This window comes from Natrix helvetica (assembly GCF_964273705.1).
Source record: "Natrix helvetica genome assembly, chromosome: 6".
Lineage (NCBI taxonomy): Eukaryota > Metazoa > Chordata > Lepidosauria > Squamata > Natricidae > Natrix > Natrix helvetica.
In genome coordinates, this window is record NC_138553.1 from 10,445,025 (window position 1) to 10,472,934 (window position 27,910).

The 27,910-nt window shown below is 40.0% G+C and overlaps 1 protein-coding gene across 16 annotated transcripts in view; it reads right to left on the bottom strand.

Annotated features, from left to right (window-relative positions):
* The window catches only part of PLEKHA5 (pleckstrin homology domain containing A5), a 223,920-nt gene that overhangs the window by 78,251 nt on the left and 117,759 nt on the right, over positions 1–27,910 (bottom strand). For 10 of the 16 annotated variants that reach the window (XM_081958216.1, XM_081958208.1, XM_081958215.1 and 7 more), the window contains exons 5-9: positions 26,813–26,933; positions 14,227–14,331; positions 12,013–12,085; positions 3,170–3,270; positions 1,371–1,486 (exon numbers count right to left, since the gene is read on the bottom strand). In XM_081958216.1, coding sequence (XP_081814342.1) covers positions 1,371–1,486; positions 3,170–3,270; positions 12,013–12,085; positions 14,227–14,331; positions 26,813–26,933 — 516 coding nt within the window. Of the gene's footprint in view, positions 1–1,370; positions 1,535–3,169; positions 3,271–12,012; positions 12,086–14,226; positions 14,332–26,812; positions 26,934–27,910 lie in introns of all 16 variants that reach the window. The other 6 variants (XM_081958217.1, XM_081958218.1, XM_081958221.1 and 3 more) reach the window with 1 other exon arrangement.

The following is a 27,910-nucleotide window of genomic DNA, read 5'->3' on the forward strand; positions in this document are numbered from 1 at the left end:
ATTTGTTTTGCAACAGAACTACTTGCTTTGATTTGTTTGGGACATGGGAACATTAAATATATAACAAAAATAGTAAAGTATCTTTTTTATTTGAGATGAATTCAATATATAATGTTAGTTTATTATTCATTTGTCCTGAGGAACTTTGCAGTTGAGTAAGCAGAAGCTAGAATGTGAACAATCTAGGCTAACATAAATTTTCATGTACTGCCTTGCTAAGCCCATGAGAACAATATTATGGATTAAATTTATGGCCTTGGTTGTCGAGGGAAAGTCACCTTAGCTCTGTACCACCTTATTGCAAGGAATTATTGCTACATAAAACTAAACTACAAAACAGGGCAACAGCCCATTAAAATCCACTTATCACCTCTACAATTCTTCATCCCATTACTGACAAAATAGAGCAAGCCTTAGTAGCACGCCAGCTGTAAACAAAATACCTTTTTCTCTTCATAGATTTGTCTGCTTCCCAATTTCTAAAAAATGCCTGTTGCAACCATGAACAACCCTATCCAGATCCGGATCCGGATCCGGATCCAGACCCAGCCCCAAACCCACACATGTAGGGTTTAAGCTAGCTACTTTATTGTCTATGGCAGGGGTGTCCAAACTTGGGAACTTTAAGAGTGGTGGACTTCAACTCCCAGAATTCTGGGAGTTGAAGTCCACAAGTCTTAAAGTTCCCAAGTTTGAACACCCCTGGTCTATGGAGATTCTCAATCATCCAAGATCATGGTTGTCCCAAAGGTGTTTTTTTTTCAAAAGGCAACTGGATTTTTTGTTTGTTTTTCCCTTGAAGATGTTTCACTTCTCCTCCAAGAAGCTCCATCCCTTCTCAACTGAAGAACCGAGGAAGCTTCTTGGATGAGAAGTGAAAAGTTTCCAAGGAAAAAATAAAGTCCAGTTGCCTTATGAAAAAGTAAGTACCTTTGGGATAATTACTTTATTGTTCTCTGCTTATCATCCAGGAATCTCCCCCAGACTGGCAGCTTTTGCCTGGGAAAGACCAGATAAGGCTCAAAGTATTGGAGGGTGGGTGGGTGGGTGGGTCATCAGATCTTGCTCTCCTTCTAACTGGGAGAGTTGCTCTCCAACAGTCTGCACCAAAATGAGCCTCCTAAAAACAACTGAGACTCGACAGAAAGCCTTGGGAGCTGACACATCATTTGCACCTTCAAGTAACCTTAAGGTGCACCTCCGGGGAAACAGCTTAAGTAAGCTTTGACGTTACTTTTTAAGGTCTTCAGGAAGCTAATAAATATAAGGGTTGGTTTTCCTTCCAAGTTCAGAACACATCTCCTCACAATATGTAATCAAGGCTGGAAACCGTAGCTGGCTGATTCTATGGGGCTGTCAACTTACATTACCTTTTCACGGGCTCTGTCTGCACAAGAGCTGCGTCTATCATGGCTTTCATCCATAACTCCATTTCCTTCCCTGTATCTGTGCAGAAATAATAGGTCCTCATGTTTGGATGAGCTGCCTGATTGGAAATGACACGGTCATTTTGTGGGGAGAAAGGTACAATGTTCTGTAAGACAGAAAAGAGAAGATGGGGGAGAATCAGAGGCCATTACTGGTTTCCTTAATCAGTAATTTATCGGTTTCAAGATTTATGCAAGCTGCTGCTAGAAACTCATCCCACTGTAACTAATACAATACTATTCATCATCGAGCTAATCTTCTGAGGCAATTATACTCGAGGAAAAGCATATTAGTATTAAATTTGGAAGGCTTGTTGTTGTTCAGAGCCCTCGCTGAGCTTCTAAATGATTTCTATCAATTATAGAATAAATATTTTCTGCCGGCATCTGGTATGCACAGATTACAGAAATGGATTAGCTGGGATAACCAGAATTGGGGGGGGGGGGGGGGAACGGGGACAGACATAAGAAGTTGCAAATACATACTCACCCATTAAAAATTGAAGTGTGATTTAGTTTACTCATTGCCAAGAACAGCCCAAAGTAGTTCAAATCCAAGAAACAAAAATGTGAAAGGTCAGGACATTTGATACAAAAAGAAGTCCATTATGCATACTTACAATGAGGAAAATGCAACTTGTAAAACATATGCTAACGAGAGGAGGTCAAATATGGGGAAAAGACCAGCCTAACGCTACATTTTGAGATTACTTTAATTTGAACGTCTCAATTACATTAATCCTCGACTTATGACCACAAGTGAGCCCAACATTTCCACTGTTAAGCGAGACATTTGTTGCGAATGTTGCCCCATTTTACAACCTTTCTTGCTTCAGATGATAAGTAAATCGCTGCAGTGGACAAGTTAGTAAGCCGGCTGTCATCTGGCTTCCCCATTGACTTTGCTAGTCAGAAGTTTTCGCTAAAGGGGAATCGTGAAAAGTTTGATCACGTGACCACGGGGATACCGCAACAGTGGCGTGAAAAATGGTCGTACGTCACTATTTTCAGTGCCCTTGCGACTTCGAATGGTCACTAAACGAAAGGTTGTAAGTTGAGGACTACCTGTATATTCGTAATGATGCAAGTAGACTGCTTTAGTTGGGCAAGACTTCAGTCTGCTGATGTGGAGCAATAAAGGAAACTGTTCAGGAGAATCTCAGCATGTCTTTCCTGGTACTTTGGAGCCTGACAGGCGTTTTATCCAAGGGTTAACAGCTTCAGGGGTTTCCCCACAGGTGTGGGAAAAGAATAACTTCATTAAAAAGAGCATGTAAATTGGATGAGGAAACTATATGGAGCAGGAAGAAGAAGTAACGAGGTTGCAAAGACAATGCTAATTAGAATCTCTGACAAGTATTAAAGACACTAAAAGGACAATTGCTCACATGTTGTTCTGGGTGGAAATGTTGGCTTGATTTTGGTTTAATGTGTTACAGATCCTATTAACTGTGCTTTATTGAATAAGCAAATTGTTTGCATAAAATGCATTTATGTCCTGAGAAATCTATAAATGTCTTGTGCTGAAGTTGCAGGAGCACTGCAATCAAATCAAATTATCATATTTCTTAGTTGGTTAGAATGGAAAGGAAACACACGCACAAGCACACACTGATTTAATGAAGAAAATGTCTGCGTGTGCATTCCGTTTCAGAAACAGTGTTTCAGAAATTCATGTGTTCACAATTATATTCCACTGAAATACAAAACACCGCAAGCACGAAGTTGAAGAATATTCTCACCTTAAATGCGTATTTGCGGTTGATATGATCCTCAGAAGAAAGCATAGCTATTTGAAAGCTTGGAAGAAGTATGCTCCCTAATATTCCTTCTTCTTTTTCATCTAGAAAATGTAGAAAAAAATAATAAGCAAAGGAAGAAAACTGTCATACATTGTAAGAAAAAAAAGCATATAAATTATTCCCTGGCTTTTGGAACCTGAATCTTTTATATTTGGTAATTTTGCTTATTCTTTTCCCTTTGTAACCACCATCTGTTTTCACAACAGATTCTTAGAAATGGCAAGTATAATGATCCTTTTAGAACAGAATCTGATAAACAGCTAATTCTCTCCGGTTCTCTGCTTATCTTCTTGAGACATTTGTGTGTATTTGTATAGGTATCTGTACGCAAAACAATGATTGCGGATAAAGAAGTTACTTTTTTGTTCTATAGATGCCCTTTTTTGTGTACTTCATCTTAGTCTGGTGCACTAAACTAAGGAGGAGGAGGAGAATACTCATGAGCGAATGCTGTTTGCTGATTTTAGTTTGGCGTTCAACACAATTATTCCTCAGCATTTGGTGAATAAACTGTGGCTGTTAGGTTTTAATACTTTTTTATGGAATTGGGATACTCTTGTGGCCCGCCAGCGGCCAGTGGAACTGGCAACAGATTCGGACAGTGAGGCGGTTGGGGAGGAACATGGGCCAATCCATGGAGTCTGGGGAAGGCTCTGATGAGGGCTCTGCGTTGGAGACAGAGATGGGGCCAGGGCTGTCTGACAGTTATCAGCTGCCTTTGGAGTCAGATATCAGTGAGGTAGAAGAACAGCTGGAGTCTGTTCCCAGTGTGTGCATGCGCAGAGTTGCCAGACGAAGGGAACAGCTAAAGAGCAGGGGTCAACGTGGGAGTAAAGCCACAGGTGGTTGGTGAGTGGCCCCTCCCAGAGGGAATAAAAGAGGAGTGAAAGGGGAGAGGAGTTTGCAGGAGACAATTAGTTCATTCCTGCATTCTTGCCAAATATTGCGGCATCTGAAAGATATTGTCCTGGCCAAGTAAGAACAGAGAATATTGAAAAGAGATTAGAGAATATTACGAGGATGAAATATGAGGATAGATTTCAAAAAATTGAAGAAAAAGATGAACAAAGAGATAAGAAAATTGGAGATATTGACAGCAGATTGAGCGTGGTTGAAAAAGAACAAGTGTGGAATATTGGAATGGGAGATCAATAGACTAGAATTTTACCTCAGATTCCAGAATATAGAAGAAGAAAAGGGAGAAAATTTGGCAGAAGTAATGATAGAAATTCTGGCAGAATCATTGATGATAACCAAACTGAAGGTGATGGAAGGAACAGCCAAGGGGTTTTGAGCCTTTACAAGATATGCAGTGAAATACAAGTTGCCAAGAGATGTCCATATAAGATTTACTAAAAAAGCAATTAGAATACAAATACCACAAATGGCAAGAGATAAAAGATTGTACTACTATTGGATGGATACAGGATGATGTAATGAAATGCTATAATAAAACTTAATTTGAATTTATTTAAATTTAGAATATTTTGCATAAAATGAAGTAATAATAGTTATAGTCAAATAAATGATTAACAATGATAATGTATACATATATACTAGATTGATAATATGGGATTTTATATAATTTGTGAGGACCATGGAGAGGATGCACAAAAGTTTTGTAACCAAAGATAAACAATTTTATAAAATATGGGACTTATCTAATCAATAGTTAGACAAAAAAATAAGTGAAATATGCTAGAGAATTTTATAAAGATGTATTACTACTGGATGGATTTAGGATGATGTAAAGAAATGCCATAATATAAATTTATTCAAAATTTAGAATATCTTACATAAAATGAATTAATAATAGTTATAGTCAAATAAATGTTTAACAATGATAATAATTGTATACATACATATTAGATTGATAATACGAGATTATATATGAATTGTAAGTGAAGACAATGGTAAGGAAGCACAAATGTTTTGTAACCAATCGACACAATGTACGAAACTGGAAGATGGTTTTATGTTTTATGTTTGTCTGTGCTTGTTTGTTTAAAAATAAAAACAATTATATATAAAAATAATAATAATAATTAGACCTCCCTGAAAATAAGGCCAAGCACTTATTTTGGGGGTCAAAGGAAAATAAGACCCTGTCTTATTTTCGGGGAAACACTGTACTGATCTTCAGTCTCTAATATGCAATATAGGAACAACACTTATTCAATTTCCAACATTATCATACATTCTTTGCTATGAATACTTTCTCCCTCTGCTAAAAATAAGCACTGCTTTGAAATCCTCCATCTTTATGAAGGCCTGGAAATCCCCCATCTTCTGACTCTCATCACTTGGTTTTAAAATTGTCCAATGCAGTGGTCACTATCAGAGATCCCTTAATTTATTGGCTCCAGCTTGGCTTGCAACCAAGAATGAAAAAAAAATTGGTTATACCAACCAGTCTGAGGGTCATTAAGATAGCAAAAGTGATAGTGAAAGTAAGAATGATGGTAAGTCACTATATTCCAGCTTTGGAAGTGGGAACACCTGTTTAACAGTATGCTACCATGAAACAGATCTACTAATTCTGAGGTAAATGTCTAGTTTATTTCTATTTTTACATTAAATTAGTGATTAAGGATAACCACCTTTATACTGAATTTTTTTTTGCATTATCACCATCTTATTAAAAAGAGCCTCTCTATAAGAATGTTTTTGCCTGCTACACATATTTCTATTTATAGACAGAATATGAACAGGATTAAGAAACAAACAATGATGATTCTCTTATCTCAGGCCTTCGGTACAAATATTTATTCAATTAGGGTGCTCTATTGTTTGCATCAAATGCTCTTTTATCCTTCCACAAATGCAAGAAAGACGGGAGCAAAAAAACATTGCAGAGTGCTTCTGAATATGTTGGGCTGCAAATATAGCACTTACCCATGTCTCACTAAAGCAAAGTCTAACACTCAAAATTATATGGCTGTTTTAATGAGCCTAAGAGCTTTTGCATGTATATTCTTCTACACTGCAATGTATTTCTATTGAATCTGAACCTTGCCTATTCCTAATTTATTTACTAAAACATAACACTAAAGTTGCAAGAATGGTTATAAACATTTGTGTTTCCTATATCATTTGAACAAAGGTAGCTTAGAATAGTTGTATGTTTACCTGCAAGTAATTTTCATTGCATTTCTTGGGATAAAAAAACCTCATTCTGATCTATAATATGCATTAATTATTGCTTTTTGTATTATCAATTACTGAATCCTATAGCTGTTTACAATAAAAATAAAATTAGAATAAAAAATAAAGAATATGCTCTGTAAACCGCTTAGCGAGGACTATAAAAGCACTATGAAGCGGTATATAAGTCTAAGTGCTATTGCTATTCTGATTCTGAAACAACCCAGCCTGTCATTCTGAGTGGAATTAATTATCACTTAATTTTTGTAGTGAACAATTTCTATTTTAATTCTTCTATTCCTCCTTCTACCTTGCTATAATAGAGTATTGGCAAGTGAATGTTAGAACATCTGGTTATTAACACAATCTCCTTCAATTCTTTACCATGGGTATACCATATATAACTGGCCTAGTTATCATCTCAGCAAGTTAGCCTATAAATGTAATATTGAGGCTAAAACAGTGGTGGGTTCCTGCCGGATCGCACCAGATCGCGCGCTCCCTTTCGGCGCTGAACCCGGAAGTACGTTCTGGCCCCGCCCCTGGCGACGGGACGACGCTTGCCTGCGCTCCACCAGCTCGGCTGGGACCGGAGACGTTTCCTCAGCGGAGCGGAGCGCCTGAAAGGGACGCAGGCTCAGCCTGCCAGGCTGCCACCGCTCCACTGAAGATATTGCTGAGCAGAGAAACGTCCCAGCCGAGCTGGTGGAGCGCAGGCAAGCGTCGTCCCGTCGCCAGGGGCGGGGCCAGAACGTACTTCCGGGTTCAGCGCCGAAAGGGAGCGCACGATCTGGTGCGATCCGGCAGGAACCCACCACTGGGCTAAAACCAATAAACAAAATGGAAACACTGAAATAATTTGCATTAAAGAGATTCAGAACTTTTAAACCTGAGTAGGATTAGTAATGTACACGGATACAATAGGATGCTTCCAAACAAAACTGCTTTGGAAGATGGAGTTGTGTGGCTGTTTGCACTTGTGAAAGATAAGCTGAGAACAAGAGGTTCTCAGGGCAGAAACAAGAGTTATGTCAGAAGCTGTTTAGCTTCAAGGTCATGAAGAGCTGGTCCTCTGAGGGATAGCAAAGATGGGAAGGAGAAACTATGATTTGGGTATAAATGGGGGCTTTCACACACAGAGCAATACATTGTTTAGCATGGCTTTATTTTAGTTTGCAAAAAAATATACTAATCTACTTGTGCCATGCGTACCTAACAGTTTAGCTGAATACAGAGACTAGCAGATTAGTAAAACTTTGCAAAGACAGTTGAGATTTACTGCCTTTTCCTTCTAGTAGGGAAAAAACCCCAAAACCCACTGACAGCCATCTCCCTAATTACAGTACAATTTTAGCTCAACCCAAGTCTCCATGTATTGAATTACAATACTGCAGCGCCTCTAATTGTTACTCAGAGTGGGTTGGCTTTTCCAACAGTCTATAATCTTTCTGAACATAATGGTTCTGCATTTCTAAACTGATTATAACATGAGCAATGTGGTACTTCTGTAATCGTTTAAAGTGAAAGGAATTAGCTCAGTTTAAAATTATTGCCATATTTCTGCTGGAAAAAAAATCTTGGTTTGCATTCTATTTCAGTCTCCAGAGCGCAATATTAATTCTTTCGCTTTGAACATTTGATCAATGGACATTTATTTTATTTATTTATTTATTTATTCACATTTCTAAACCGCCCCCTCTCCCAAAAAGGGACTCGGGGCGGTGTACAGTCCACAATAAATCACAGATAAAATACAAATATAAATAGAACTATAAATATATGTATGTATGTGGAGGAGGTTAAAATTAAAAGTCCTGTACGGATGAATAAATATGAGGCTAAAAGCCCTAAAAACAATTAAAACTAAAACATTACCCTTAAAATAACCAGATGAGAATATACTACCAGGAGTTCATAGATGTAACATTTATAATCATGTCAGGCCAGCTAGTCGGAACAGGTGAGTCTTCAATTTTTGACGGAAGGAGCGGAAGTCCGAGGTGGTTCTAATGTCGGGGGGGAGGTCATTCCAGAGGGTTGGGCCCATCACAGAGAAGGCTCTACTCCTCGGCGCCGCCCGCTGGCATTGCCTAGTGGACGGCACTTGGAGAAGGCCCTCTCTGTGAGAGCGGATTGGCCGCAGGGATGTATGTGGGAGGATGCGATCCCGCAAGTAACTAGGTCCTGAGCCATGGAGCGCTTTAAAGATAGTAATCAGGACCTTGAAACGCACCCGAAAAACCACAGGTAGCCAGTGCAGCTCGCGCAGGAGTGGTGTTACGTGGGAGTATCTAGACCTCCCCATGATAACCCGCGCGGCCGCGTTCTGGACTAGCTGCAGTCTCCGGGCGCGTCCCAAGGGAAGCCCCATGTAGAGAGCATTACAGTAATCTAGGCGAGACGTCACCAGCGCATGAGTGACTGTGCGTAGGGCATCCCGGTCCAGTAGGGGGCGCAATTGGCGCACCAGGCGAACCTGGTGGAACGCCCCCCTTGCCACGGCTGCCACATGGTCATCCATTGACAGCTGGGCATCTAGGAGGACGCCCAAATTGCGCGCCCGTTCCACAGGGGGCAGTAGCTCATCCCCTATGGCCAGCGATGGATTTACTTTTATCCCAGGCCCCATCGCCTTGATGATTTTTAACTCCAGTCTTAAAGGCGCTTATGTTCCAATTGTCTTTTCTTCACCATTATCTGAATCTGCCAGTTTCTAATTTTACTATACAGATACAGATACTTTCATAGCTCCGATCAAACTATTTTATGTGCTTCAGTGTCATATATGAAAAATGTGAGAAAAAGATTTGAGCATTGGAATGAAAACTATCCTATATCTATTTGTCTTGTGAAGCCATCCCTTTTAACTTGGAACTAAATAAGGTCAGGACTAATCTGGCTTAGTACCTGGACAGGAGCCCATCAAGTTAAAGTATCAGTACCAATGTGACAGTACCAGCAAGAAAACTAAGGTCATTGCATCCGGTCCTTTCAATTCCTGGAAAATAGATGGGGAAGAAATTGAGGTAGTGACAGATTTTATTTTCCTAGGCGCCAAAATCACCGCAGATGGGGACTGCAGCCAAGAAATGAAAAGACGCTTGCTCCTGGGGAGGAAAACCATGGCAAATCTAGACAGCATATTAAAAAGCAGAGATGTGACCCTGCCAACAAAAGTGCGTACAGTCAAGGCTGTGGTTTTCCCAGTTGCTATGTATGGCTGTGAAGTTGGACCATAAGGAAGGCTGAGTGCCAAAGAATTGAGGCCTTTGAACTATGTTGCTGGAGAAGACTCCTGCGAGTCCCTTGGACTGGCAAGGCGATCAAACTGGTCAGTCCGAGAGGAGATCAATCCTGACTGCTTAGTAGAAGGCCAGATCCTGAAGATGAAACTCAAATACTTTGGCCACCTAATGAGAAGGAAGGACTCACTGGAGAAGAGCTTAACGCTGGGAAAGATTGAGGGAAAAAGAAGAGGAGGAGGAGGACGGAGAATGTGGTAGTTGGATAGTCTCACTGAAGCAGTAGGCATGAGCTTTAATGGACTCCAGAGGATGGTAGAGGGCAGGAAGCCTGTCCATGGGGTCACGATGGGTCAGACATGACTTTGTAACTAGCAATAACACCAATGTGACGTCAAAACAATCCCCCAGGCCCAGCAAGGTTTGAACCAGGCAAATTTGAAGAGCAGAGATGGCTACAAAGAAGGCCACATTCAAGTCCCACAAAATGACAACATTTTAAGTAGAAGTAGTAGCTCAGGCATTCTAACAGAACGCTCTGCCCTTTCAGCAAGTTGAAATTCCCAGCATCCTTTGGGGAAAACCACAATGATTACTTTCCTGGAGACAAAAATGTGTAAATTTGTGGCATCAATCAACAAGGACTTCTCTACTGCATACAAACATCTCTGAATTGCACTGAAGTGTTTCAGTGAAGGAGTAGGCCTCTTTTCGGCTCAACTTAAGCCTGGGATTATCCAAATGCAATTACTGCTACCTATCTAAGGATACCAAGATTGAGTCTGAGACAACACAGAATGATTTAATGCTTCAAAAATCCAAAGTCAAAACTCCAAAGTAATTCAGACATAACCCCTTATAAACTCCTTTATTGGCTTCTGGTAAATCTCCCTCGCAGTTGAAACAGTTGGAGAAAGATTTGCATTCCTCTACATCATATTTTCCAGCTTCCTCATAACCAGTTTCCTATTTTGTGCCCCCAAAACCCCATCTATCAGCAAAAAAGGAAAGATGGGGAAACCTAAGCATCAGAAGGGCCCATGAGATGCTAAGAAGCATATGCTACAATTTTGGTTTTCCTAATTAGGACAGAGTGGGTTTTATTAAGGGTCAGAGGAATTCTGGGAGTTGAAGTCCACAAATCTTAAAGTTGGCACTTTTGGATAGCCCTTATTTCTACCACTTAAACCATGATGAACAAGCCTACTCAAGAAAAGAGACCCATGAGATATAGATACTCCTGCTGTGACTGTCATAAAACAATTGAAAGGAATAGTGAGAGTGCTCCACTTTTCAAAGGTTATATGGTGGCTTCCATCAAACATTCTAGATCAGGGATGTCAAACTCAATTTCATTGATGGCCGCATTAGGGTTGTGTTTGACCTTGGTGTGTGTTTGTGTGTGTGTGTGTGTGGCCAGGGTGAGCGTGGCCAGCCAGAATCATTCATGTTGGTGGCGCCTGTGGTGGCCAGGCACTCCACCAGGAAAAACAGAGCATTGCCCTCCCAAGCTCCACTTTTGCTGGCAGAGAGTTGCAGGTGGCTGCCGCAGCCAAAAATGGAGTCCCAAGCTCCGTTTTCACTGGCAGGGAGTTGCAGGAGGCCGTTGTAGCCAAAAACAGAGCTCGGGTGGGCTGTGCATGGCCCACCCAAGCTCTGTTTTCACTGGCAGAAGCACTGTGGGCTGTTTCGCTGTTTCCAGGGCAGCCCTGCAGACCAGATCTAAACACCCTGCAGGCTGGATCCGGCCCATGGGCCTTGAGTTTGACACCCCTGTTCTAGACTTTAAATGAGTGCCTCTCCACCTCAACAACTTTGTGGACTTCAATTTCTAAATGTCCATGCTGGCTGGGGAATTCTGGGAGCTGAAGTCCATAGATCTTAAAATTGCTGAGGTTGAGAAACAGTGCTCTGGGCTATTCTGAAAAAAAACACAGCACAAGTGCAAAATTTGTACTCATGAAGAACCTGTGGCGGTATATTAGATCAGAGGAAGCAATAGTGGAATAGCTAAAATTAGGAGCACAGAACATAGGTATTTGATCTAATTTATATGAAAATTGTGAGCTTCCCCAGCATTTAATGCTGCTTCTGTCATTCCATTTGAACAGCAACAATAACACAGTTTGTGATCTAGGTCAGGGGACACGCAAAACACAAAGACGGAGTTTGTTCTGACCCAGATAGTGCAAGGTTAGAACTAACTGACCATTAATTTCCCATGGAACAAATTAAAGGTACTGCTCAAACAGCACTTTTATTTTTATATCAACAGAAGGGCAGAATGACCATTACCTGTTCCAAAGTCATCTTCTTCTTTTTTTTAAAGAAGATAATGTATTATATTTTTGGAAGCATAGCTTAACACCATTGCTTAGAGTCATTTAAAAGACTTACCTCGATAGTAGAAGAGGCAAAGATCAGAAAGAACAAACCATCGCTTCTTCCAGAGCTTCATGCCAGTACTATCCTGTAGGTAATGAAATACAGAATCATAGAGACTGGAAATACAAGATTTTGGGCACATTGCCAAAATGAGAAATCTTTTTGTAATTCTGGAGTATCATAGTTATTACACACTTGTGTGATTAAACCATTAAACATTTATCATTGCAAACAAAATCCCACATTGCCTGACATCTGTGTCCTGAATAAGAAGATGTATGTATAACAGTTGCCAAGGCAACCAATAATAGAGCCTTATTAACTTTATACCCTGGAAAGGTTCCCAGTTCATCTTTCTGACTTGTGCTGACAATGCTCAGCTAAACATCTCTTTTTCCTGAGTCACAAAACTCTTCTTCTCAACACACAATGTTTTCAAATGTGTCTGGGAAATTGTCAAGTTATGAGAAATGACACAATAAGCCTGTGACATCCCCCCATGTACCTTTTCTTCATATCCCATTAATCATTGCCTGTCCTCTACTTATATAGAATTACAGATGAAGCGTGTCATTTTCATCGTGTCATCCTCAACCCCCCATCTCAGTGTGTTGTAAACCTGTGCTCAGATTGAGAACCCTTCTGATATCTGAAGAATGGAAGTAATACCAGAAAAGATAGTTTTCAAAATATAAGGTAGCTGCCTTCAACATCAGGAGATGGGAGATGGGCAGCAAAAACTCATTATGTCGACTCACGAAGCTTTCCTGACCTGCTCCCGAGTTGCTATAGGCAGGGGGATGGGAAATTGTGCCTCGCAGATGCACTGGGGAATTCATACCTCAGTCAAAACAAAACACATCGCAGTTGGACGAAGTCAAGGTCATCTCCAGGGAGACCCGCAATGGCCAGAGGGAGGGACTTCTATGACCCGTGAAATTGCTTCGTTGGGGAATGTGCCTGGGGACACACCTTGGTGGGGAGGGGGCAACAGGGACAGAGGCAAGGTGCGAACTAGGTGAAGTCAGACTTGGCTTCATCTAGGTCATGCCAATATGGCGCCCAGTAATAAACTGCTAGGTTTTTCTTGCACAATGGTTTGAGGCTCCTGATTTTATTAGGGCATTGGCCGGAACCCTGACACATTACAGCATAAAGGACATGAGCTTTAAACATATAAATGTAACTAGATTCTGAAAGGAGCCAATTTTTGCCTTCCACTCTTAAGCTTAAGAGGATGGGTTTCACTACCTAGAGTGAAACCAGGATAATGCTAAACACTTTAGAACTGAGAAATACACACTCCAAATGGCACAGGAAGAATGCTAGATGATATATGAAAACAAGAAAACAACAAAACTGGCCGGGGAATTCTGGGAATTGAAGTCCACCCATCTTAAAGTCACCAAGGTTGAGAAACACTGACATAATCCCTTGTGGCTGACTAAGGTCCAACTTATTCCACATCAAATTTTAACAGTGGCAACTGCCACACGATGACTATTTTTTAAAGTGTAACTTTGACCATGGAGCAAAATCTTGTCACAAGTAAAATAAAAGATTATGACACACTACCCTTAGCCCAGAAAGTGATTTTATTAGTAACATCTATAGTACAAATATGCTAAATATCTGGATTACATAAACCAAATTAAGTAGAGATTTACACAGTACTGATAAATTACCACTTTAGCTCAGACTTCAATATTCACCTCAGGATGTGAATTACGTCTTTTCTGCATTTATACAAAATAAAAGGCAAAAAATGCAGGTGCTACAGTTTTGTTATGTTAGAACTGCAAAGGTGAATTAAACCGAAAATGATTTATATTGCATCTTCTTTAGAGAAACGTTTGCAATGAAACAATGCGCAATACAAACAGAATCCCTTAACAGATGTGGCCCTATTTGGGGGCATAAATCAAACCCAAATAATTGAGCAAACTTTTATCTAATGCGCTGTCATTTTGCAGCAGTTATAAAAATGTTTCACAAGCTAGTAGTGTTTTCCAATTTCCTGCAGGCAACAATAACAGAAAGGAAAACCACTCATTTGCAAGTGTGTGGGTTCTCCAGCCGACACCATTAGCAGATTACCTTCCTCACATAATGTAGAACAAAGCTGAGATTCTGCACTTTTCTTATCTCATAATTGCAATGCTACATTTCAGGTGACGTTGTAGTACATCCCTCCAACTTCCCCCCCCCTGCCCCAATAGACATTACCTGTTTATACAACCAGCCTCGCCTAACGACAGGTGCATTCGGATTTCTTTTTATTGAATTTGACCTCTTTCCAAAATTATGGACCTTTTTTGAGGAGCGCGATGTCTAAAAATAAAATAAAAAAGAAATTATCAATGCTCAGTACATATAGGAGATGTAAAGTTACCCCAGAGAGAAAAAGCAGCTTTGGATCAAATGCTTCTTCTAGGACTTATTAAGAAACTACATTGTTGTTGTTGTTGTTTTGTTTCCCCAGGTAAATCAGTAACTACTTTGGAGGTTTTGCTGACTTCTCTTTTCTTGACGCTTTCAGCAAGGGAAGAAGCTCACAAGCATTACATAAGCATAGAATCTATTTTAACAAGAATATTGGGAACAGGGCAGAGAAAAGAAACACTAAAATCGAAACAAATTTTAGCCAGAAAGCCAAATCCTAATCAAAATGACCTAATATTGCTAACTTAATTACCTCTTACTTTCACACAGAAAGTACTTTAGATTGACTAAGTGGTTGCTTTTTTTCCACCCTAAGAATTTTCTTGGTAAAGACAACAATTGTGTGTTATCAATTCAAGATGGTGGAGCTCAAATTACCTTTTTATCAAGGGCTCTCATTGATGTTATTTTGCCAATTTACAGTGTAATGGTAAAATGGGGAACAGCACCTTGTAAAACCACTTCTATTATCACAAGGGTCACAGAAAAAAACAAATCCCTATTTAATTAATTTATGGCCTTTTTGAGATTTCAGTGTAGGCTTATAAGCAGTAATATGATCCCATGAAAAGAGCAGCACAGAATATCATACATCATGCATTTTCGGTTAAAAATGGTAGAATATATCAGATTTTTTAATTTAATATTTGTTGTTAAGGCAGGGGTGTCCAAACTTGGGAACTTTAAGACTTGTGGACTTCAACTCCCAGAATTCCCCAGCCAGCCATGCTGGGAGTTGAAGTCCACAAGTCTTAAAGTTCCCAAGTTTGGACACCTGTGTTAAGGCATTAATTGGAACGGAAAGCAAGGCTGCCTGGGCATGTAGCTACTGGGTCAAAAAAAGGAGTTCAAATATCACTACACCTTTTATTTTAAGTTTAAATGTTTCTCTGCAAAACAGAGAAAGAAAGAAGGTCTAGGCTGTTTTAGGCTGGCCCAAGAATAAGAAATGAAGTAGAAACTTGTAAATGACCATAACATCTACATTAATTTCACATGAAATCAACATTCTAGTGTCCCATTGTTAAATTCTTTTCTCTCAGATTGGAAAATTAAAATTGAATTGCTTCAAATATACCCAAGATTTCCCATTTGGCTTTAATAATAATAATAATAATAATAATAATAATAATAATAATAATAATAATAATAATAATAATAATAATAATAATAATAATAAAAAAACAGTTAAAACTTGACAAAATCACCATCAGTCAAATGCAAAAAGCTGCACTGCTTGGATCTGCACGTATATTACAAAAATACGTTACGACGTCCTAGGCCCCTGGGTGGGGCCCGACTAGTAATCAATGCCAAATCCGGCGAATCAACTGGCCGCTGTGATACAATCGTATAATAATAATAATAATAATAATAATAATAATAATAATAATAATAATAATAATAATAATAATAATAATGTCAGCCGAACAGATACCACTATTTATTTTCCTTGGGTATCATTCAGAAGATAGGGAAAAGGAAGCACTTTACTATGGTAGAAGAAGTTGGAAAAAAAAGAATTTACATAGAAACTATTATCAGATAAATATGTTTACCAGAAAAAGTACCATGTTTTGAACAGGTAAGGAGAATTAATCAAGAAAATTAAACACACAGCCGGATCAACGACACACGGAGTTGTTAATTGTTTAATCCCTTTATCAAATAACCCCACTGTGTTATATTTTGCCTTCTTATTACACTGAACAACTGTACTGCCTTCTGAATTGTAAAGCTCCATTAATTTTTATAACTAATGTGGATATTTCTGTGACATATGGTCCATGACAGAATGGGTAGCAAACAATTTCTTGCAGCGGGTCTTAAAGTTAAAATGATGTGGCCAAACAGGCCTGCTCATTAAAGAGGGAAGTATAAAAGAGCAGTGGTGACACGCTCTCGTCTTTTTCATCAGACAAGTTCTGCAGAAGCTGCTAAACACGAATGAATAAAATAATTGTGACAATAAAACCAGCTGTTAGTGGACTCGGAATACCAGGCACTCACTTCTGTACAAGGGACAAGTGCATCTTTACAATTAAGTCATATTTTATCAACAATTGTGAATATATGTTACAGTTAATGAAACAATATACTATAAGCTCTGTTTCATCTAATAAGCTAGCCGTGCCACTCGTTACTCCCATTGTCTTCAAATCATTATCTCAGTTAAAGCTAACATACATCTTGCATTCATCATAGTAAGTTACTATATATTAATCTAATACAACTTTTAAACTTTATTGCTGTAAATATACTTTAACACAGCTCATAAATAAAAAACATATTTTTTCATTTATACATTAAATTTAGTGCCTGAAAAATGTGATGTTTACAGAAAAACTTTCTGCAGTATAACTTCAACATGAATCTGCTAACAATTATGTGGTTAGGAATAAAAAAAAAACCTAAGCTTTGAAATCTGATTAGAAGATATATGAAACCAGTAACAATATATATATATATATGCCAAAAGCGGGGGGAGCGCAGGGGGGGCGTGCCCGGGCGTGTCCACACCCATAATGCTATGCATGTGACCCCCGCCGTCCCCACCACTTTTGGACCACGATGGACCTGTTTTTCGCCCTCCCCAGGTTCCAGAGGCTTTCTAGGAGCCTGGGGAGGGCGAAAACAGCCTCCTCTGCCCTTCCCCGGAAGCCTCAGGAGGGCGAAAAATGGCCGAAAAAGAAGTCTGAAGTCAGTTGGCCAGTGCGGGCATGCACACTGGAGCTGACAGGGCAACACCTCGCGTGCCCTAACAAATGGCTCCACGTGCCACGTGTGGCACGTATGCCATAGGTTCGCCATCACGGGTATAGACTCATGGATAAGCCAAGAATTTTAGGTGCTCAAAAGCATCCAAAAAGTAAGATTCGGCTTATTCACAATATATGGTAAGACTTTTGTAAATACCCATATTTACTTTTATATAAGATAAAGGTTTCCCTGTCCAGTGGTGTCTGACTCTAGGGCATGGTGTTCATCTTGGTTTCTTGGCCAAGGGAGCCAATACTGTCCAAAGAAATTTTCCATGATCATGTGGACAGCATGGCTGTATGCCAAAGACACACGATTATCTTCCCACCAAAGTGGTACCTATTAATCTACTTGCATTTGCATGCTTTCGAAGTACTAGATGGGCAGCAGCCGGGACAAGGAATAGGAGCTCACCCCGTTATGTGGCACTCGAGTCTCGAACCTGGGCTGTTAGCCGACAAGCTCAGCATCTTTAACCAATGAGCCATTGCACAGTGGTTAAAGAGACAAGCAGATTCTTACATTTGAATCCAAACACCATGAAAAATGTGGGTTGGCTGATCCACAGGTGGTGTATTTTTCATGGCATTTGGGTGAAAATGTGATGGTTGACATCCATACATGACGTAGGAGAAAAGCAGGCAGAGCTGGGAGGCAGAGGTAAGCAAGTCATCAGTCTACAGCAGGTGTATCAAATTCAAGGCCTGGGGACCGGATTTGGCCCACAGGGTGCTTAGATCTGGCCCATGGGGCTGTCCTGGAAACAGCAAAGGACTGGCCCGCAGTGTCTCTCCCAGAAAAAATGGAGATAGTGAGGGCAGGGGCGATCCTCCCAAGCTCCGTTTTTATTGGCAGAGGGTTGCCAATAAAGCAGAAAATGGAGTTCGGGAGCCTGTTTTCACTGGAAGAGTGCTCAGGCCACCACAGGCATCCCGACATGAGTGATGTGGAGCTGACCACACCCACCCTGGCCATGCCTACTCTGCCCCCCCCCAAGTTCAAACACAACTCTGGTGTGCACCTCAATGAAATCGAGTTTGACACCCTGATCTACAGTCATTACATTCCCATAAATCGTTGAGCCCTAGCCCGGGACTCGCCATACCTGGGGAGAGAGGCCAGCCCCTTCTGAATTCTGTTGACCCTTATCTGTTGCCAATTTAGTACTTTTAGTTGACTAGATTCTTGTGTTGCTTGAGCAATAAATTTTAACTGCAAGGTCACATGATGTCATGATCTTTTGCGCCTGACCGATGGGCTTATGCATGAGAAAATACCGTATATCAGGAATACAGAGATGCTTGCCAGTGGAAAAGTGAAAATAAAACTTTAAGGTTAATTCCAGGACAAGAGTTCTATTGTAGCCTACAAAATAAAGGCACCAAATTTCAAAAGCCTTTCTTGTATTACAGAGATGGGAAACATGTGGTCCTCCACAGGTGGCTAAATTAGGATTTGCTGCAGCTGCAACCAGTTTGGTTGAAGTCAAAGGATATGGGGGATACAAAGCTCAGAAACTCTTTTCAATTACATTGGTAGGCAACTACCTGATTGAATAATTGGCTAATGTGTTCACCCCCATAATGCTGTGCTTATCTGAAGGGCAAAACATTTTAAAAAGAAAAAAAGAAAGAACAGAAAAACAAACTTTTAAATAGTGGATCCAAAAAGCAACTGTTAAATGAGGTGGGTTTTTTTTTTTGAAAACACTTTTTAAACTATTAATGCAGAGGTTCCTTTTTAAAAAAATCCACTTCTTTTTAAGTTTAGTACCAAACAGAGAGACAATGAAAACAAAATAATAAAGTACGATTATTTTCTTGAAACTATAACAAATAGCTATAATACAAAATTATTACAGTAGGGGTGTCAAACTCATGACAACAAGTTGTCATGTGATGTATTGCAACTTCCCCCCCTTCGCAAAACATCCAGCCCACCGGCCGCGAGTTTGGCACCTTTGGGTTATAAGAATACTATAATAAAAATTTAAATACTCAGACTTGAAACATGTCAGATCAAATTTAAACATCAAACACTTTTCTGTAGCTGTTCTCTTCTTGTTTCTTTCGCATGACAGTACAGATCAACCAAGTTCTTCTTATGTGGAGTTTCTGAAGAACTGCAAGAAACTAATCCCAGCTCTTTCCCACCCACAATCATAGAGGAGGAAGTGGGGGGGGGGGATCTTATGCCACGAAACAAATCCTTTCTAAGCTAGGCTAACAGGAGCAAATGGAGATCAGGTCCCACCAATCTATACAATTACCGAAATGCTTCTTTCCCCACTTTAATCAGAAAATAATTAATTTTCTTTTCTTATTTTATTTTTTGTTAATTTTTTATTTACAAACATGTAAAATACACACACACACATAAAACTTAGACGTATACCACATTTACCCAATACAATACGAACAGGAGCTTCCTGTTTTTCTAATAGCAATTGCCAATCGATATCGCTCACCTTATATTATTTCCCCTTCTATTATATTTCATTTGCATTTCACCATTCTTAACCCTCTTATCTTACTCCTCTGTCTGCTATATTGGCTGATTACCTCTAGTAAATTTAAACCACTTGGATACATATATATATATGTGTTAATTCTCCTTAACTACTATTTTGGGGCTTTGTTGTCTTCCTTCATTGATCCTTGTTTCTTTCCTCCGTCCACCTATACCATTTATCCCATATCTGGTAGTATTCTGTTTCTTCTTTTCCCTGGATTTCTTTTGTTAATTTGTCCATTTCAGCACAGTCCATCACCTTTCTTATTATTTCATCTTCGCTTGGAATTAATTTGTTTTTCCATTTCTGGGCAAAGGCAATCCTCGCCGCTGTAATTATATGTAATATTAAATACTGGATTTCTTTTTTGTATTTCGCAGTCATTATTCCTAATAAAAAAACTTCAGGTTTCCATTCTATTTTGACACCTGTTATTGCCTCTAGCCACTTTTTGATCCTCTTCCAAAAAAATTTAGCATCCTTACAGGTCCACCATATGTGGTAGTATGTTCCATGTATTGATTCACATTTCCAACATTTTGGGGAGGTATTTGTTGAGATTTTAGCTAACCTTGTTGGTGCCAGGTGCCATCTGTAAAACATTTTGTACTGGTTTTCCTTGTATGCAACTGATAATGTCATTTTTAAGTTTGTTCCCCGAAAGTTTTTCCATTTATCTAATTCAATATTATAGCCAAAGTTCTATGCCCAAGACTGATTTCCAAATCTGAATACTTTCCTTATGTCAGGAAAGAAAGAAAAAGCCAGCTTCAGTGGGTTGTAAGATGAGGATCTTTACAACCCAGATTCAAGACTGTTCTAGTATTTTTCAGATTTCAAAGCTACCTTTCCTAATTTTGCTGTACTTCATGTGAGCCCAATTATTCTATAATGAGCAGAATAACTACTCTGGATACCACCTTCAAAAAACTTTCTGATTAAGACCAAAGGGAACTTAATACAACTAGCATTGTAAGGCACCCACTGTAACATTCTCTCTCCATTCTATTCTTTCTTTAATTACAACTGTTTCCGTATCGCATCAACATGATGAGATTTAAATCCCGATGAACTAATGAAAATGATTCCCATTTGGTTACACTTCAGTGTAGGCTACGCATTTGGTCTACTTGATGGTATGCTGTTGTGGTGGCACTATCCTCTCGTCATGAGAGAGACAGCAAAACGAATGTTGTCACTTTTGTTCATGAGTAACGGAGAATGTGCATGACCACAAAGATTAAAAATGCAGCTGTTTTCCCACAGAAAGGAAGAGTGGAAAGCTAACCAGAACTTATTGTCAAGCATCAGAAGACCAGGTTGAGCATTAGAAGCTCAGATCGCAATGTCTCCCAGATATCAGAAGAACGTTACCTTCACTGCCTCAACTTAGACACTCATCTAGCCTTTGTCAGGCCTGCAGCCATATTCCTTTTGGATCTTTGGCCTGCCACACTTTCTATTATTCTACTATGCCGTTTCTATTGTGGGAAAATGGGAGGGGGGATTGTATGGAGTTAGATGCTATGTAGCCATAACAACATTCTTTCTAGAAAGCCAAGGTCATCCTTTGTCTCTGCACCTCTGCACCTGACCCGAACTGGATGGGTGGAACTGGCAGCATGGCAGTGGAAGATTGGATCATGGGATGGACTTGTGGACATGGGGGCAAGATCTTGAACTTTCAACTAGGTGGGGAAAACCGGGAAGCTTTCAGATTCGGGTTTTCCCAGATGTGCCAACACGGCTCTCTTCATAAATTGGAACTTTGAGCAATACTTTGCCTTGGACTCTGATTTACTTTTGGATGCTATTTGGAACCCTGAGAGCCTTTTGTGAAAGACAAAATATCACCATTCTGCCACTATTTTTAATAGCCCTGTTTCCCATTGCCTTTCTCTGTCTATTTAGCTCTGCCTTTCAATCCTGTTCCTATCTAGCACTCTTATTTTTCCTCACAGTGGGCAACCTTTTGAAAACCAGGGGCTTCCTTTTGCATTTTTCATGGGGAAAAGGCTGAAGTAGGTGGAATATGATATGATGTACAGAATTGCACACGCACCGAACCAGCAGTATTGCCGGCAGCAATCCACCCCTGTATACAATGTATATAAAAATGAGCAACCATGCAAACTGACTCTTTCCAGGCGTGTACAGCTAATCCTCGACTTACAACAGTTCACTTAGTGACCGCTTGAAGTTACAACAGCACTGAAAAATGTGACTTATGACCATCTTTCATACTTGATCAAAATCTGGATGCTTGGGAACTGACTCATATTTATGACGGTTGCAATGTCCCAGGGTCGTGTGATCCTCTTTTGCGTCCTTTCTACAAACAAAGTCAAGGGGGATGCCAGATTCACTTAACAACTGCGTTACTAATTTAACAACTGCAGTGATTCACTTAACAAAAGTGGCAAGGAAAGTGGTAAGATGGGGCAAAACTCACTGGAAAAATGTCTCACTTAGCAACATAAATTTTGGGCTCAATAGTGGTCGTATGTCGAGGACTAACTATATGTATAAGACTTAAGCGTATCTACTTGTTTGCACCCAGCCTTCATAGTGCAACAAGGACCTTCCAAATATAGTCCAGAAAAGATGCATGGGGTGGCAGGAAAGCACTTGTACTAATAAACTTGTGTGCTTAATAAAAGTATTAATAATTCTCACGTGGACATTTTCAGCCATGAAAGTGACTCTCTAATGTCCTTAGTTTATAATTACTCCATCTGTATGGAGAGTACACTTTATAAATCATAAGCAGACACATTCTTGCTCTAGGGATCTTATACTCAAAAATTCAGTCAAGGGAAAACAACAGCAGAACGTGAAGGAAACATTATTGGGGATAGCAGTAAAAGAACATTTAATTGTTTCAGTTACTGACTAGACTTTTGCACAGAGCAGCTGATGCTGTTAAGCTTCTTTAAACATCCAATGTGGATTAAATAGTGAGCTGGGCTGTTTTAACACTAGAACTATTAATGAGCACTCACTCCTAATTGACATTGGTTTCTCAGTTGTCGCTAAGAAACAATAGTTGTCGCTCTTAATTCTTCAAGATAATTGAATTATGCAAGACACAAGTAGAGAAGCCTCGAGCTATAGCAGAGAGGGTTAGTGTTGCCAGAACATTCTGTTCAAGGTCTCCGAGGTTTATTTTTTCTCTCCAAATGCTGATTTCTTAGCTACCACCATTTTCTTTTCCTGCCTGGACATTTCACTATGCTGTTTCTGTCTGTAGCTTAGAAAAATCCAGAAGTACAGAACAGGAGAGTGATGATGAGTCTATGATACGTGTCAAGGGCGACACACCAGTTTTACCAACACCCAACAACTCTTCTCAAAAGCAGCCCCATTCTCCCATGCAATTGTTTTGACTGAGGCTTCCCAAGAGCATGAAAAAAATTCCTTGTCCCGGCAAAACACCCTTTTATTAATTTACAGTGAATTCTGCTCATTCACAATCAGCAAAGTCTTTCAAAGGAGGATTTACGATCACAGACCTTATCTGGCTTGGAGAGCTGCCAGGCCGATATCTGCAGAACTTGGCAAGGAGTCTCGGAGTCACGAACCAATTAAGCAAACTAATTTCCCCTTTCGCTCCTCTTTTATTTCCTCTGGGGCGGGCCATTCATTGTCTGGCCTTACTCCCAAGTTGACCCCTGTTCTTTAGCTGTTCCCTTCGTCTGGCAACTCTGCGCATGCGCACACTGGGAACAGGCTCCAGCTGTTCATCTGCCTCACTGATGTCTGACTCTGAAGGAAGCTGATAACTGGCCTATGTCTGTGGCCCCCTCTCTGCCTCCAACATAGAGCCCTCATCAGAGCCTTCCCCAGACTCCAGGACTGGCCCATGTTCCTCCCCAACCTCCTCACTATCCGAATCTGCTGCTAGCTCCACTGGCCGCTGGAAGGCCACAACAGCAATCTCCAGACTCTTGGAAAATGAGTTTTACTTCTATTTTATTTTTGTAATGAGAAGAGTGTGGTGGATCACGAAGTTAGAATACTGGCTGCCAATTGGCAGCTTCACGTTCGAGACCCGCTTCTGCTGCGGGATGGGGTGAGCTCCTGTCATATGCTTCAGCTCCTGCCAACCCAGCAGTTCAAAGGTGGGTGACGGCAAGTAGATTAATGGATATCACTTTGGTGAGCAACTTCAGGCGGACACAAAAGGAGCCCTCAACTGGGTGTTTCCCAGGCAACAGTGATATCCCTGGCAAATCCTTTCGCTAGGGAAGCACTTAGGTGCTTCTGACATGGAAAAATAACTGTAATTATTTGACATTTCTTTATATGAGCTACAGTGGAGCAGTGCTTAAGAGTGCAGTACTGCAGGCTACTTCTGCTGCCTGCCGGCTGCCTGCAATTTGGCAGTTCGAATCTCACCAGGCTCAAGGTTGATTCAGCCTTCCATCCTTCCGAGGTGGGTAAAATGAGCATCCAGATTGCTGGGGGCAATAGGCTGACTCGAAACCGCTTAGAGAGGGTTGTAAAGCACTGTAAAGCAGTATATAAGTCTAAGTGCTTTTGCTATTGCTATATAATACATAGCAACATGCATGATTGGATTGGTTTTTTTTTTCAAATAAATCAATATGCAAAGAATTGGTTCTCTTTTATTTGTGGATGTGGGGCAACATGTCAACAGAGACAGGTTAGACATTAGTTAATTAATTAATTGATTAGACATTAGGAATGCGGTGGCGTAGTGGCTAAGACGCTGAGCTTGTCGATCAGAAAGGTCGGCAGTTCGGTGGTTCGAATCCCTAGCTCCGCGCAATGGAGTGAGCTCCCGTTATTTGTCCCAGCTTCTGCCAACCTAGCAGTTCGAAAGCATGTAAAAATGCAAGTAGAAAAATAGGAACCACCTTTGGTGGGAAAGTAACAGCGTTTTGAGCGCCTTCGGCATTTAGTCCTGCCGGCCACATGACCACAGAGACGTCTTCGGACAGTACAGACTCTTTGGCTTTGAAATGGAGATGAGCACCGCCCCCTAGAACTGGAAATAGCACATATGTGCAAGGGGAACCTTTACCTTTAGACATTTTCTGAATTTTTGATATGCCATCTAAAGGTTTCACCATCACTGGTGCAGTGTTCTCATGCTTTAGAAGCTGAGACATTTAATGAGACCAAAAAGAAGGTAAAGGAGGAATTTATAATACTTAGCAACAAGCATGATAATTAACAGCAATTAATGGGAGAAACTGAAGGTGAGTTACCATATTTTTCGGTGTATAAGATGCACTGGAGTATAAGATGCATCAAGATTCTGAAGAGGCAAATTAAAAAAAAAAAGTTTTTGCACTCTGCAGACCTCCCAAAAATGGCCCACTTTTTGTCAAAAAAGGGCATGCATAACCTTTATAGAGTGCTCCTAGGGTCTGGGCGGGACTGGGGGGGGGGCGAAATTAGCAAAAAATAGCCCTTTTTTTGCAAAAACGGACCCGTTTTTTTGTAAAAAAAAAGGGGGGGGCATGTATAGCCTTTAGGACTCTTATAGAGTGCTCCTGGGGGCTGGTGGGGACGACGACCAAAAACCGGCCTGTTGTTTGCTCATTTTTGCCCTCCCCAGCCCCCAGGAGCACTCCTAAAGGCTATGCACAGCCATTTTTGCAAAAGGGGCACGGTTTTTGGAGGCCAAAAATGCTATATTCAGTGCATAAGACGCACTCAGATTTTCACCCTCTCTTTTGAGGGAAAAAGGTGCATCTTATACTCTGGAAAATACGGTATTTATTATGTAGAACACAGGGAAGCAAACTTTTTTTGGTTTAGGGCTTACAATTTGTTTTGTGCCCTGTTTAGGGGCCACAGAGGAGAGAGAGTAGGCAGAATGAAAATGTTCACCCACCTTGTTATGTTTGAGCATGTGTGTATGTGTGTGTGCATGCATATATACACGACCATGTTGAGGAGCAAAACGGCTTACATTTTTTTTTTAACTTTGACCCCACTTAATAGAAAAGCATTGTAAATTTGTAAAGGTAAGGTTTCTGAAAGAAATGAAATTAATGCCTCAAGTAAAAATTACAGCTTAAGAAGAAGGACGGAAGAGAAAAAGGGTGACGATTTTCCTCTCTTTCATTCACTCCCAGCATCCAAAGTATTTGGCTGAAATCCAAGAAAATGAATACAGAAAAAAAAAACCATAATGAAACAGTAATAACAAATGAGTGAGAAAGGCCAACAGGAACTGGATAATCTATTCCTTTTCTTTTTCCTTCCTTCCTTCCTTCTTTTTTTTCTTTTTAAAAAAAAATGAAGTTTGCACTTCAGAGGATCAATTTAGCAGATTAAAAAAAACCTCTTCAGACATCTTTTACCATATGGATAAATCACTCAAAAATATGGCATGATTTGTTCTAACAGAATCTTCTGTGTGGTGTTCTTCATTCTCTCAGAAAGTGATCCGGGAGGGCTTTTTTCCCTAACCTCTTGGCCTCAGCGGTAGGCTGCATTGAGGCTGCTTTCACAAGCTTTTTAGTAAGAACTACTGGTACCTTATGGGCCACCAACTGAGATCATGATTATAGCTTATTAGAAAACCATTAAAGGATTATCTGTTCTCTGTGACTTTTTAAAATAAGAAAAGAATCCATTTTAGCAGGGCTCCGAAGTGCTTTAGATCTGAAAGCAAAAAGGTGTTTTTTTGGGGGGGAGGGGGGGGGCTTAAACCGAACCAAGTATATCTATTCCTAGAAGTGAACTGCTCCACAGTCCTAATATTTGTTTATTGGCTTTTAATAATGAAGTTATTTAAAATTTAAAAACCAGCATGCGTAATACAATATTATTATTATTCATGATGGATTTTATACATATTTGTATAGAGTGTACACTGCAATTTAATTTTGATCAGCACTTGAGAGAATTTTTTTCTCACAGAAAATACGCAACAATTTATTTTTTAAAAAACAAACCCAATAAACAGACCTAAAAAAAACTGTTTTAATTTTTTTAAACTTCCAAACGAAGATTGATTGTCTTACAACCTCCACATAATTGTGCCTCCACACCACGTTAGGCTTACTAGCTCAATAATTTTGTACTAATGAATAATGTATACCGAATACAATAACTTACTCTGCCCAGAGGACTCATCGGATGTGCTGTGTAATCTGATGTCAAATTATAGTGTGCAGCTTCAGACACCATGTTTAATGGTCGTTCTTTCTTTTCTTCTGAAGTCATAGCTGCTGCAGTCCTGAAAACAGAATATTCAATTACATAGGGACCTGCTGGGTATTCAAGACTAGAAAAAAACCCCCCACCCTTAATTGTTTTTAATAAGAGTCTGAATGTGTTACCTGTCCAGATTCCCAGCAAATGTTGGTGCAAAACAATAATGACTATGTAAAACATGTCTCTCTGGAGCATCCTAGAGTAGGTTCTCAACAGGTAGCGCAAAGTATCTCCCATTTTAGTAAATCCCATACCTGAAAATTTCTCAGGCCTATAGTGCTAAAAAAGAAACAAAAGGACTGCTAAAAATGAGTCCATTTGATGTGCCCAATTTTATGAACCACAAGCTCATATTAGCTGAATGATTAACCACTGCAGTAAATTGCTGAACTTTTGAGGGGTCTCCCAGGCTTTGGCTGAATGAGCCCCATTGGTTTTGGCACATTTTTTTGGTTTTTCACATTATTGGTTAACTTTCTTCTTGTCTTAGATATGCGGTTGGTTTTTTGGGAGACCTTGAAATGTGAATATCAAATTATTGACTTAATACAGCAATAAACACACGTTTAGAAAAACTGTAGAAATAAACGAATTAATCTTCAGGAATCACACATGTCCAAATCTGTGATGAATCTGATGAGGCATTCATGCTTTGTAGAGTCTTTGAGAGGCTGTTCTGTATAATTCTAAAACTCAAGCGGCAAAAACTAATCATGTCACGGCCCCATTTTGAGGGCGAGTAGGCCTATTTTTGCCATATTTCTTCCTTTTCAAGACTGACCTTGTTCAATATCGACAAATTATAATGACCAAATAAGAGGATTCAGGAAGTTCCAGGATGTTGAGAGAGAAAATTCAAGGAAACCAAATGTTTATTGCAAAACAAAAAAGAGATAAATCAAGTAGGGGAATAATTGATAGGTGAACTATGAATCGTGCGGACTCTGTAGGCCAGGGGTGTCCAAACTTGGGAACTTTAAGACTTGTGGACTTCAACTC